This window comes from Octodon degus, unplaced genomic scaffold, assembly GCF_000260255.1.
Source record: "Octodon degus isolate 3935 unplaced genomic scaffold, OctDeg1.0 scaffold00001, whole genome shotgun sequence".
In the NCBI taxonomy this organism is placed as follows: Eukaryota; Metazoa; Chordata; class Mammalia; order Rodentia; family Octodontidae; genus Octodon; species Octodon degus.
In genome coordinates, this window is record NW_004524577.1 from 39564095 (window position 1) to 39576308 (window position 12214).

At 39.0% G+C, this 12214-nt stretch overlaps 2 protein-coding genes across 2 annotated transcripts in view; both read left to right on the plus strand.

Annotated features, from left to right (window-relative positions):
- Arl15 (ADP ribosylation factor like GTPase 15) overlaps positions 1–12214 on the plus strand; it is a 505974-nt gene that overhangs the window by 178621 nt on the left and 315139 nt on the right. Inside the window, exon 2 of the mRNA XM_004623100.2 lies at positions 226–370. Within this exon, the coding sequence (XP_004623157.1) occupies positions 226–370 (145 nt within the window). The remainder of the gene's footprint in view (positions 1–225; positions 371–12214) is intronic.
- Positions 7026–7691, plus strand: LOC101569256 (ubiquitin-conjugating enzyme E2 N). Its single transcript, XM_004623099.2, has one exon. It carries the CDS (start codon positions 7082–7084, stop codon positions 7538–7540), a length of 459 nt encoding a protein of 152 aa, XP_004623156.1. The 5' UTR covers positions 7026–7081; the 3' UTR covers positions 7541–7691.

Here is a 12214-nt window from a genome sequence, read left to right on the forward strand (position 1 = left end):
TGTCCCCAAAGGAAGAGAGGCAGAGGAGAAGACATGACTTGTGACTGAAGTTGGTAATACTTGGTTAAAGTTGTGTCATCATATTTCTTCAGTCAGGAGTTACTGTTTTCCTCCTTATAATTCATAGATCACTTGTTTCTTAATATTTATTTTAGTCACTGAAGTGTTCCTAAGGTGTGTCTCCACTGTTCTATTTAGAATCACATTTTCCCTTTTTCTTGGCAGTGTTTTAGAGCACTTTGCTGCAAGGGACCACCACCTGCGCGACCAGAGTATGATCTGGTATGCATAGGCCTCACAGGTTCTGGCAAGACAAGCCTGCTCTCAAAGCTGTGCAGTGAAAGCCCTGAGACTGTCGTGTCAACCACAGGTGAGTACAGTGTCAACTGTGTGTCCCTTCCTCCTCAGCCCTAACTTTTCTAGTTTCCTTTGTTACTTATGTAATGACTCCCTTCTATTTGTAGTTTAGGGTGTCAGTCAGTGTATTCATTAATGCAGACTAATCCCAGAGTCTGGAGCTCTGTTTCTCTGGCAAAATGTATTCATGTCAGGCCCACTGAGTGCTGTCCTCCCTTGAAGTGTCACTGTAGCCTGCTTTTGTTGCTCACATACTAAACAGCATCACAGAAATAGACTGAATTTTCTTCTTCATTTTTCACCTGAACAGTCACTACAGGAGAACATTGATCAGCTTTACCATTGTTTTTTTGACTTAAAAAAAAAAATCCATTTTTAGGTTAGTAGTTTTTAATAGGGATATTTTGTTGTGTATATCGCCACAACAACTGGGAAAGGGTGATAGTGGCTTCTAGTTGGTAGAGGCCTGTACTAGTACTAAACATACTACAGTGCACAGGTCAGCCTCACAACAAAGAATTATCTGGCCCAAAATATTCTCAGTGCCAAAGTTGACAAAGCCTGTCCTAAGTTTTTTTCACCCCCTAAATGCTTCCTCTTTCTCATCTAACTGTGACACAAGAAAGAAGAGTATAAATTAGACAATAATGGAAGAATAGTTGTAGGAGATAAAGACTACAGTTGTCATGGGAGGAGGCCTGATAAGCAGGGCAAGACATTTTGTGGGAAAGTTGAAATGACTGTCTATTTAGTCAGATTTTTGAGTACATGCTGTGTGCTAGCTCCAATCTTAGAAGTGGGGATAAGCACTGATCTCAGTGCTCCAGGGGACTCAGTCTCCTGGCCATATAGATTTTCAGTTCATGTCTAGAAGTACACAAAAGTGAAGGCAAGGGGGAAGGTCAAGCATAGTGAAGTTTTCTGCATTGGCTTTAAGGTTGCTTGGCAAGACAGAAGACCTAGAAGGACAGAAGAGTGGGGTGGAGGAGAGAGAGGATTATAGGTCAGAGGAGAGCTTGGATGAGGTGGAAAGATGTGAAAGAAAGTCCTCTTGGAAACCACATTTCTGCATGACTGCAATGTATGTTCAGTAGAGTGCCAGGAGCCTAAGAGAGGGATGATGGTTAACCTTGGCAAACTCTTTATTGTGTTTCCAGAAATGTGTGCTTTCTTTATAGATAGTGTAGAGACAGAAAGGAATTTTAAGCTGAAACTATGCCTGGGTGTTCATTTGAGGTCAATCTGGCCATGATGTGGAAACTTAATTATGAGAAGCACTGTTGGATACAGTCAGAGGATGAGTACAATGGTGCAGCCTCCAGGGATGAAAGTCTTTGTGCAGGCAGTAATGGAGAGAATGGAGAGGAAGAAGTGGGTGCGATTCATCATGTGATGGCTGGAATTGGCAGAACTTGATGACCGTTGGGTTGGAAGGCTGAAAGACAAGCCAAGGAACATGCCATTCTTGGTTTAGGTGATCGGTGGGTAATGAAGTCATTCACCAGGATTTCCAAACAAGTAGGGAAAATATTGATGATCAGGAGTATTGTATTAGTTCAGGTCAGGTTTTGCCACAACCAAGTTTGAAACATAGTGTAAGATCTGAGAACTTTTCTGAGTAAACTCTGCATAAAGCCAACTCTGTCTACCTTTTCTCTCAAACAACTGAATTCTCCCTTCTTTTTCCTCACTGGACCTGTTTGTATTTCTACCATTTAGTGTCTCTTGGGCTTTTTTTTTTTTTTTTTTTTCATGTCTATCTCCCACTCCTACGTTGTAAGCACTTGAGGACAAGTAGAACATCTTACTTAGCATTGCATACCTATAGCATGGCACACATTTGAGCATGTGTAGATGTAGGTGTGTTAAATAAATGCATACATTGATTCTACATAGTGCTTTTATATAAAACATTCCCTGTAAGCCTTACAAAAGCTTTATCGGGTAAAAGTCTTCTTTTCATATTCTGTTCTTAAATCACCTGAGGATCAAAGAGGGGCCGGGGAGATGGCTCAGTGGAATAAGCGCTTCCCTGGCAAGCACAGGGCCTGAGTTCAATCCTTGGTTCTGCCAAAAAATAAATAAATAAAATACTGATGCTGAGGATCAAAGATATAGTGATACAGCTGTTGTTATATAGCTAGTAACAAAAGCGGGATGCCAGGTCAAGTCTCCAAATGAAGTGGAGTGCTAAGACTTAGCATTTCTGATGTGAGTATGTACTCAGGTTTTTCTGTAAAATTATCTATATTTTTTGAGTGATGTGCTATGAAGCTGTAAAAACTTTATTAACTTAATAATTCTTGTCAGGCAAAGTAACTCCCAAAATATGTGTGAGACTGACAAAAAATATGCTTTTCTTCAGTTACTTTTATCAGTTATCTGGTAGAACTATTGTTAGAACAGTTTGAATTATAATATAAAAGTTATCTGTGAATAATTTTATGATGCATTTATAAATTGTAATTTAATAATTTCATTAAATTTTTGATTGATTTTTTTTCTTTTACTGAAACCAACTATGACATTGAGTGCCAGTTGATTTTTCTGGTGAAATAGATAGTGCATTTGCAGTTCAGATATCAGAGTTCTGTGAGTTGCAGTTCTCTGGAACGTGGCACAGTCTTCTTCTTGGAAGCCTCTTTGGAAGCCTTCCTGCCACCATGAGATTTACGTTGTGTTTGCAAGATAAGTTTTCTCATGATAGAATAGTTCATATTCAATGTTTATGCCAGACCCTATGATATGGCAGAATAGAACATGTGCTACACTCGATGGAATAAATATGAAAATTGAAAATGAGCGTTTCTAACCTGGGCATTAAAGAAGGCTGCTTAAGGGCCTGGAGATGGCTCAGTGGAATAAGCGCTTGCCTGGCAAGCGCAGGGGCCTGAGTTCAATCCTTGGTTCCACAAAAAAAGAAAAAAGAAAAAAAAGAACAAGGCTGCTTAGTGAATGTTACCTTTGAGTAGGTTAAAAAGAGCCAGAGTCAAAAAATGTAAGTCTGAGAAATGACCAGTGGGTGGCAACTATATGATCATTAATGACCACATTTCAGCAGATTACTGGGAATATTATCTAATCTGAGAAATGAAAGGATAGTGATTAAAAAAAGAGATTCAGGGCTAGGGGTATAGCTCAGTGGCACAGTGCCTGCCTAGCACGTGTGAGGTCCTGAATTAAATTCCTGGGATCAAAAAGAAAGGACATTGAACCATAGATTATCATTTTTACTACTTGGCTATTTGACTAAGATTGTATGTAGACTCTTCTTTCTAGAAAATAGTCCAAAGATAAAGAGGGAGGGAAGGAAAGGATGAGGGAGGGAGGGAGGAAGGATGGAAGGAAGAAGAGAGAGAGAGAATGAACGGGAGGGGGAAAAACAGAGAGAATGCTAGAGGGGTGTGTGTGTGTGTGTGTTTAGGGAACTTGTTCCCATACAGAAGAGTCTCATGAGAATCTTTGTAGACAGAGGTATAATGGTGATTGTCTGGGAAGAAGGAAAGACACGATGCCCAGGAGAGGACAGTAACTGCAAGAGTGAACAAGGACCTCTAATTCTGGTCAAAATGGACTAACAGGAACTTGTTTGGCCTCCTACCTGAAAGAACCAAAATGAATTTTGAAAAACACAAAATGTAAAACAATAGTTTTCAAAAAGTGAATGTGAAGTGTCAAAGGTCAATCATTTGTGAGAAATGAGAAACAAATGCTGGAGCTTACTGCCTTTGGTTCCCAGGCTGTGGCACAATTCCAGAATGAGTTGAGGTGGAGGTCAGGGAACTTGTGCAGTGGGAAATAGAGCTGAGAATCAAGGATACCAAAACAGCTAGAGTTCACAGGACACACCACAAGAGAAAACTGCGGTACAAAGAAAGATAGGAGTCTCCTTGAATGTCTTCACAGTGTGGACAGTACATGAATATGAAGAAATAACCCAGGACCAGTGAAGGAAACATCTGAAAAGACTGGGGAAATAGTGCTTTGTCTTCACACAGGCTAGAGAACTCACCAAATGGACTGGGAAAAAAATCATAATCCATGAAGAATCAAATCAGAGTACTTACCAAGGTCTTGATTAAGGAATCTGTCCTAAGTAGTACTCACCCGCAGTATCATTTATCAAGTTGGTAAGGCTATGATGGTTTCCAGTTAATGTTACTGTATTTATAGGAAAAAATACGTAACTCTCAACAAAGTAAAATTCACAATGATTGATATTCATTCAAAGATTGGTAGGCATGGGAAGAGGCAGAAAAGCTTAACTCATAATGAGGAAAAAAACAGCTCATAAAATCATAGTCACTTATTTGAAGATGACCCAAAAATGGTAGGGTCTTGCTGTGTAGCTCAGACTCGTAGTGATCCTCCTGTCTCAGCCTCCTCAGTGTTGGGATTACAGACTTGCGCCACCACACTGGCCTCAATGGTTGGTTCAGCGCACCCGGGAATGGGGCTGGCATGGCATGTGGTGCCAGGGATCGAAACGTAGTCCCTGAACTTGCCTAAGCAGGCAGTTAGTCCTCTGAGCTATCCTTAAAGGGGATATGTTTTTAAAAGACCCACTTAAAACTTCTACTGGTAAATTAACATCTGAGATAAAATATGTATCTGATAAGATTGATGGCACATTAGACAGCACAGAAGAAAGACCAAATGCCTATATAGGCACTGGAGAGACTATAGAAGAGGGCAGGAGGGAGAGAATGCAAGCAGCATTGGGAGGCTGTGGAACAACTTTTAAGTGATCTTAAGCTAGGGTAACCTTAGTCTATGAAGATGCAGGGGATGGGGAAAGGACAAAAAAAATTGAAGAAATGATGCCTGAAACATTGTCAAACTTCATGAAAATTATACACCTAAGGATCTAAGAAACTCACTGTGCTCCAAACTTAAGAGAGGTGAACAAAACTGTCCCTACCTAGTCATGTCATAACCATTGGAAACCAGTGATAAAATATGATAGCTTTTTTTCTTTTTAAATCCTGCCTCAGGTTTATTTGTACAAAGAGCACAGGAAGACACCAGCCCCCAACAGATGGCACCCCAGCGGTCACACCAGTCTATTTTTATATCAGCAGATAAGAGGCTTTTACTGTGGAGCCTTCTCAGAGGCCTGGGTGCCTTTGGGAGCCAGGGGTAGAGCAGAAGCTGGAGCCTGGATCTTGGCTGGAGCATGGGCCTTTGACTTGAAGCCCTTCTTGTTGTGCTTGTGGGCAAAATGTGTATTCCTAAGGAACTTGGGATCTATCCCTTTCAGAGATTCATATCTTCCTGACCAAGGTTTTTTGATGCCATTTCTGTGCCATTTTCAGGACTGGTTATGCATGATGTGGTTCTTGGACTTGGCCATAACTACACTATAAACCGTAGCTATGATGGTTGGTTTTATGTAGAATGTGGCTGAGTCCTGGGGCCCACATTTGTGGTCATACATTAGTCTGAACTTTTCTGTAATTTAGCTATTAGTAGTTTAATTTCTGACTTTTGGTGAAGCAGATTGCATAGTGTGATTTGACTTTATCTAGTTTGTTGAAGGTCTGAACAGAGTAAAACACTGCCTCCCATGAATAAGAAATAATTCCATAGCAGATGGCCTTTGGACTTGAAGTTTTCATGGGCTGTTTCATAGGTCTCTAGCCTGCCAGTCAATTTTTGCAGATTTTGGATTTGTCTCCCTGTATAACTACATAAGCCAATTCCATAAATCAGTCTGTTTGTCTCTGTGTACATATTTTTTATGTACATTTACAAATACATATGTCCTTTTTGTTTTGTTTCTTTTGGGACTGCTAATACAAAGAGAAAAATCTTTAAGACAAACAAAAGGTATTACACTGAAAAGATGGTAAGCGCCGGGTTGGGGGTTTCATCCCCAGCCTCTTGTGCTGGCCTCGCCCCTGGGGCACACTGAGAAGGTGATTGAGACTTGGTGTGGTGACGCATGCCTGTAATCCCAGCGCTTGGGAGGCTGAAAAACAGGAAGGATCACTATGAGTCCAATCTATGTAGTGAGAGCCTGAACACCCTGTACTAAATATGTAAAAAAGAGAAAAGAAAGGTAAGGATAACATCAGAGACTTCTCACTGAGAAGTGAGAAGACAGTAAAACAGGATCTGTACTAAAAGGGAAAAAGAAAGTATGTTGAGTGTTTACAGAGAGATGGAAAAATGCAGACATTTTTCCAGAAGCACAAAAGCTGAAAGAATTTATTGTTGGCAGATCAGCATTGTAAGAAGTGGTAATGGAAGTCCTATAAGCAGGAGAAAAACTGGGCCAGATGTAAATAAGGTTTCTATGAAAGGAATGAAACATACCAGGAATGGGAAGCATATGGGTGCTTGTGTAAGATTTGGGAATCGAACTCAGGGCCTTGAGCTTTCCAGGTAGGTAGGTTTTTTTTAAAGCTATTTATTTATTTATTTATTTATTTATTTTTTTTGCGGAACTGGGGATTGAACTCAGGTCCTTGCACTTGCCAAGGAAGCGCTTATTCCACTGAGCCATCTCCCCAGCCCCCAGGCAGGTAGATTTAGTTTCTGTTATTTAACAAATCATTTAAAGATGAACTGTTTAAAGAAAAAATCATGTATGAGAGAAAAAATGCATGAAGCTCATAGACGACAAAGAGAACCACACTATTAAAAGATTGGGGTTGAGTCTCGTGCGTGAGGTGAGCGGAGCCAGAGACGCGACCAGAGGCCGAACTCGGGATCTGACAAGATGGCCGGGCTGCCCCGCAGGATCATCAAGGAAACCCAGCGTTTGCTGGTAGAACCGGTTCCTGGGATTAAAGCCGAACCAGACGAGAGCAACGCCCGTTATTTTCACGTGGTCATTGCTGGCCCCCAGGATTCCCCCTTTGAAGGAGGGACTTTTAAACTTGAACTATTTCTGCCAGAAGAATACCCAATGGCAGCACCTAAAGTACGTTTCATGACCAAAATTTATCATCCTAATGTAGACAAGTTGGGAAGAATATGTTTAGATATTTTGAAAGATAAGTGGTCACCAGCACTGCAGATCCGCACAGTTCTGCTATCGATCCAGGCTTTGTTAAGTGCTCCTAATCCAGATGACCCATTAGCAAATGATGTAGCGGAGCAGTGGAAGACCAATGAAGCCCAAGCCATAGAAACAGCTAGAGCATGGACTAGGCTATATGCCATGAATAATATTTAAGTCGATCCGATCATCAAGTTTGTGTCACTTCTCCTGTTCTGCCAAGACTTCTTCCTTTTTTGTTTGCATTTAATGGACACAGTCTTAGAACATTACAGAATAAAAACCCAGACATTTTCAGTCCTTTGGTGATTAAATGCACATTAGCAAATCTATGTCTTGTCCTGATTCACTGTTGTAAAGCATGAGCAGAGGTTGAAGTTTCATCTGGATTGTTGTGAAGCATTTAAAGGCAGTGGCCCTCTGCTTTTATTCATTTCCCCCATCATGGTTTAAGTATAAAGCACTGTGAATGAAGGTAGTTGTCAGGGTTAGCTGCAGGGGTATGGGTGTTCTTTATTTTATTTTATTCTATATTTTGAGGGGTAAGGTAGTTTCAAAATTGTGTGCCCCCGCCCTCCTTTTTATGGTGATCTAATTGCATTGGTTATAAAGCAGCTAACCAGTTCTTTAAGATTCGCTCTCTAGCCAAGTCTAACTTTATTTAGATGCTATAGATGGACAAGCTAATTGTTTGAACCAAAATGGGAACATTAACAAACATCACAGCCCTCACTAATAACATTGTGATTTTGCAGTCGTGTAGATTTCCCCTTCAAAAAAAAGCTTGTGACCACCATTTTGTATAGCTTGTCTGGAAACTTCTGTAAATCTTATGTTTTAGTAAAATATTTTTTGTTATTCTAAAAAAAAAAAAAAAAAAAAAAAAGATTGGGGTTGAGTAGTATTGGGGATTAACCCAAGATCACATCAGCTGCTAGAAAATGTAGCAGAAAACTTAGTGTACTACAACTTGGCTGTCTGCCAGTTTGACCTGAATAATATTTATATTATACTTCCCCAGCAGCAAAAGGCATTCCTTTCAAGTGCACATGGAATATTTAATGAATTAAATGATCATCTAATACATAAAACAAGTCTCAATAGACTCAGATAGACTCAAGTCCTACTAAATATGTTTTCAGATTGTAAATAGAACTGAATTAGCAATCAACAAGAACTTTGGGGGAAATCTCTATCTGGAAACTAACTTCTGAATTAACATGGACCAAAAAAGAATCAAAAGTGAAATTATAGCACATTTGATACCAGATGACACAAAGCATATCAGAATTTATAGTACCCCTTAAAGTAAGATTTTTGAGGGGGTGATGTAAAGCGTTGATCACTTGAGATTAGAAAAGAAGGGCCTCAAATTAATGACCCCTGCTTCTACTAAAAGGGAAGAATGTGTTAAACTCAAAGTGAAAAGAACAAAAGAAATGATACTGACCAAAGTGAAATCAGTGAAGTGTAAAACAAACAAAAAACTTGTTTTTTGTGGTCAACAAAATTAATAAAGATCTAGATACACTGGTCAGAAAAAAATCAAAGAAGATACAGACTGCTAATTTGAAGAATAAGATGATTTCAGTGCGGATTTTTATAAATCTTAAGAGAAATTCCACAAGGAATACTGTGGCCAACTTTATGCCAGTAAATTTGACATCTTAGATATAATGTGCACTGTCTTTGGAAGAAAAACTTTGAAGAAGAAATAGAAAACCCCAACAAACCTTTATCTGTTGAAATGAGGTGTATTGGTGCATGTCTATAATCCCAGCGTCTTGGGACACAGAGGCAAGAAGATAGCAAGTTTGAGCTCAGTGTTTAGCAACTTAGTAAGGTAAAGTCTTACTGTCTAAAAATGAAAAAGATTATGATGTTTTTCAGTGTAAAGTCTCTGGGCTCTATTTCAGTGCCACAAAAATAATAAATAAAATAATGTCACTAAAGAAGAAATTGAAGGTATAGTTAAGGAAAGAGAACTTGGAAGTTAGGTTAGTTTCACTGGTGAATCCCAACAAGCATCTTAAGGGAAAAACAATTCATATTATCCATGTCTTTCAGAAAATGGAAATGGGAGGAAAAATTTCCCAACTCATTAAACTGATACCAGAACCAGTCATTGACATTATAAGAAAACTGCATAGCAGTGTCCCTCATGAACAAAAATACAAAACTTACAAAGCTCTAGAAAATCAAATATAAGAAAATATTAAGTCAGATAGCTTGTCATAACCAAGTGACATCTATCTTAGGAATACTGAATTGGTGTCACATTAAAAAAATCAGTTTTGAAGGGCTGGCAAGATAGCTCAGTGCTCTAAGTGCCTGCTTTAGCAAGCTCAGGGACCAGGGTTCCATCCCTGGTCCTGCATGCTGTGCTGGCCCCGCCCCCAGGCATGCAGAAATTCAGAAGATTATCAATAGCTACTTTGAGAATCTTTACTCTCACACAATAGAAGACACAGAAGAAATGGACAGATTCCTAGAAAGGTACAAATTACCAAAACTGAATCAAGAAGATATAGCAACTCTCAGTAACCCACTAACAACAGCTAATGAAATACAAAATGTAATAAAAAACCTACCGAGAAAGAAAAGTCCAGGTCCTGATGGATTCACAGCTGAATTCTACAAGAAATTTATGGAACATATAATCCCTATACTTCTCAAACTCTTCAGTAAAATTTAAAAGGAAGCAGTCCTTCCAAAATCATTCCTGGAGGCAAGTATTATACCAAAACCAGGGAAAGACACAAGTAAAAAAGAGAAATACAGACCAGTCTTCCTCCTGAACATAGATGCAAAAATCCTCAATAAAATCCTAGCAAATAGAATACAGCAAAACCTCAAGAAGGTTATATACCATGATCAGGTAGGATTCATCACAGGGATGCAAGGATGTTTCAATATATTCAAATCTATAAATGTAATACACTATATCAATAGAGCCAAATCTAAAAGCCACAAGATCATCTCAATTGATGCAGAAAAGGCTTTTGACAAAGTCCAACACTCATTCATGTTCAAAGTCTTAACAGAACATTGGAATAGATGGCCTCTACTTCAATCTGATAAAAGCCATCTATGACAACCCAATGGCTAACATAATTCTAAAGGGGGAAAAAACTGAAATCTTTTACTCTCAGATCTGGTACAAGACAAGGATGTCTTCTTTTACCACTCCTATTCAATATAGTTCTGGAATCATTAGCTAGAGCCATTAGACAAGAGAGAGAAATAAAAGGAGTAAGAATAGGTAGAGAAGTTAAATTATCATTATTTTCAGATGACATGATACTTTATTTGGAAGACCCAAAAAACTCTACCAAGAAGCTACTAGAATCGATAGACAAATTCAGTAGCATAGCAGGATACAAAGTCAATACCCAATACCATTTTACAGTAGCACCGAGGAAAATGAAATACCTTGGAATTAATCTAACTAAAGAAGTCAAAGATCTTTTCAAGGAAAATTACAGTACTCTGAAAAAAAGAGATTGTAGAGGACTTCAGAAAGTGCAGAGTTATTCCCTGCTCCTGGATAGGAAGAATCAACATTGTGAAGATGGCCATACTCCCAAAATTGCTGTACAGACTTAACACAATCCCTATCAAACTACCACCAGCTATCCCAGAGCTAGAGAAATTGTTCCTAAAATTTATTTGGAAACAGAAAAGATCTAGAATAGCAAAGGCAATCCTGGGCAATAAAGACAAGGTAGGAGGCGTCACAATTCCTGACTTGAAATTATACTACAAAGCTACTGTAATAAAATCAGCATGGTACTGGCAACAAAATAGACCTGAAGATAAATGCAATAGATTAGAATGTGGAGAAGCCCCCATGAACACACTCAGCCACCTTATCTTCGACAAAGGGGCTAAACATGCTCACTGGAAGAAAGATGGCTTTTTAACAAGTGGTGCTGGAAAAACTGGACTTGCTACATGCTGTAAACTGAAACTTGACCCAGGTTTATCACCATGCACTAAACTAAAGTCAAAATGAATTAAAGATCTAAACATTAAAACAGAAACAGTAAATCTCCTGGAAGAGAAAGTAGGAGGATCTCTTGAAGACATAGGGGTATGCAAAGAGTTCATGAAAAAAAATCAAATTGCACGGGTAATCCTGGAAAGAATTAACAACTGGGACCTCCTCTTATTGAGAAGTTTTTGCATGTGAAAAGAAATTACCAACAAACTGAAAAGACAACCCACAAATTTGGAAAAAATCTTACTGATAAGCACTCAAAGGTCTGCTCTCTAGAATTTATAAAGAACTACAAAATATTAGGGCCCCAAAATTTAAAGACCTAGTCCAGAAATGGGCATTTGAGATGAACACACACTTCTCAGAGGCCAAAATTAAAGAAGTGAATAAATATATGAAAAAATGCTCCACATCACTAGCCATTCGCGAAATGCAAATTAAAACAAACTGAGATACCATCTCACCCCACAAAGAATGGCTATCATAAAGAAATGAACCAACAACAAATGTTGGAGAGGCTGTTGGGGAAAAGGAACACTTCTCCACTGCTCTTGGGAATGTAGACTGGTACAACCATTATGGAAATCAGTGTGGAGAGTCCTTAAAATACTAGGACTGGAAATCCCATGCAAGCCAGCTGTCCCCCTACTGGGAATTTTCCAGGAGGAACTGAAAACATCATACCATAGTGATATATGTGTACCTATGTTTATAGCAGCACAATTTGTGATAGCCAAATCTTGGAAACAACCAAGATGCCCATCACCTGAGGAATGGATAAAACACATTTTAGTTTCATAAAATGGAGTATTACTCAGTTATAAAAAATGATAAGGGGCCGGGGAGATGGC

Excerpts from the sequence above, each read along its gene's own strand:
- LOC101569256 (XM_004623099.2), top strand. The coding sequence starts at position 7,082 with ATGGCCGGGCTGCCCCGCAGGATCATCAAGGAAACCCAGCGTTTGCTG.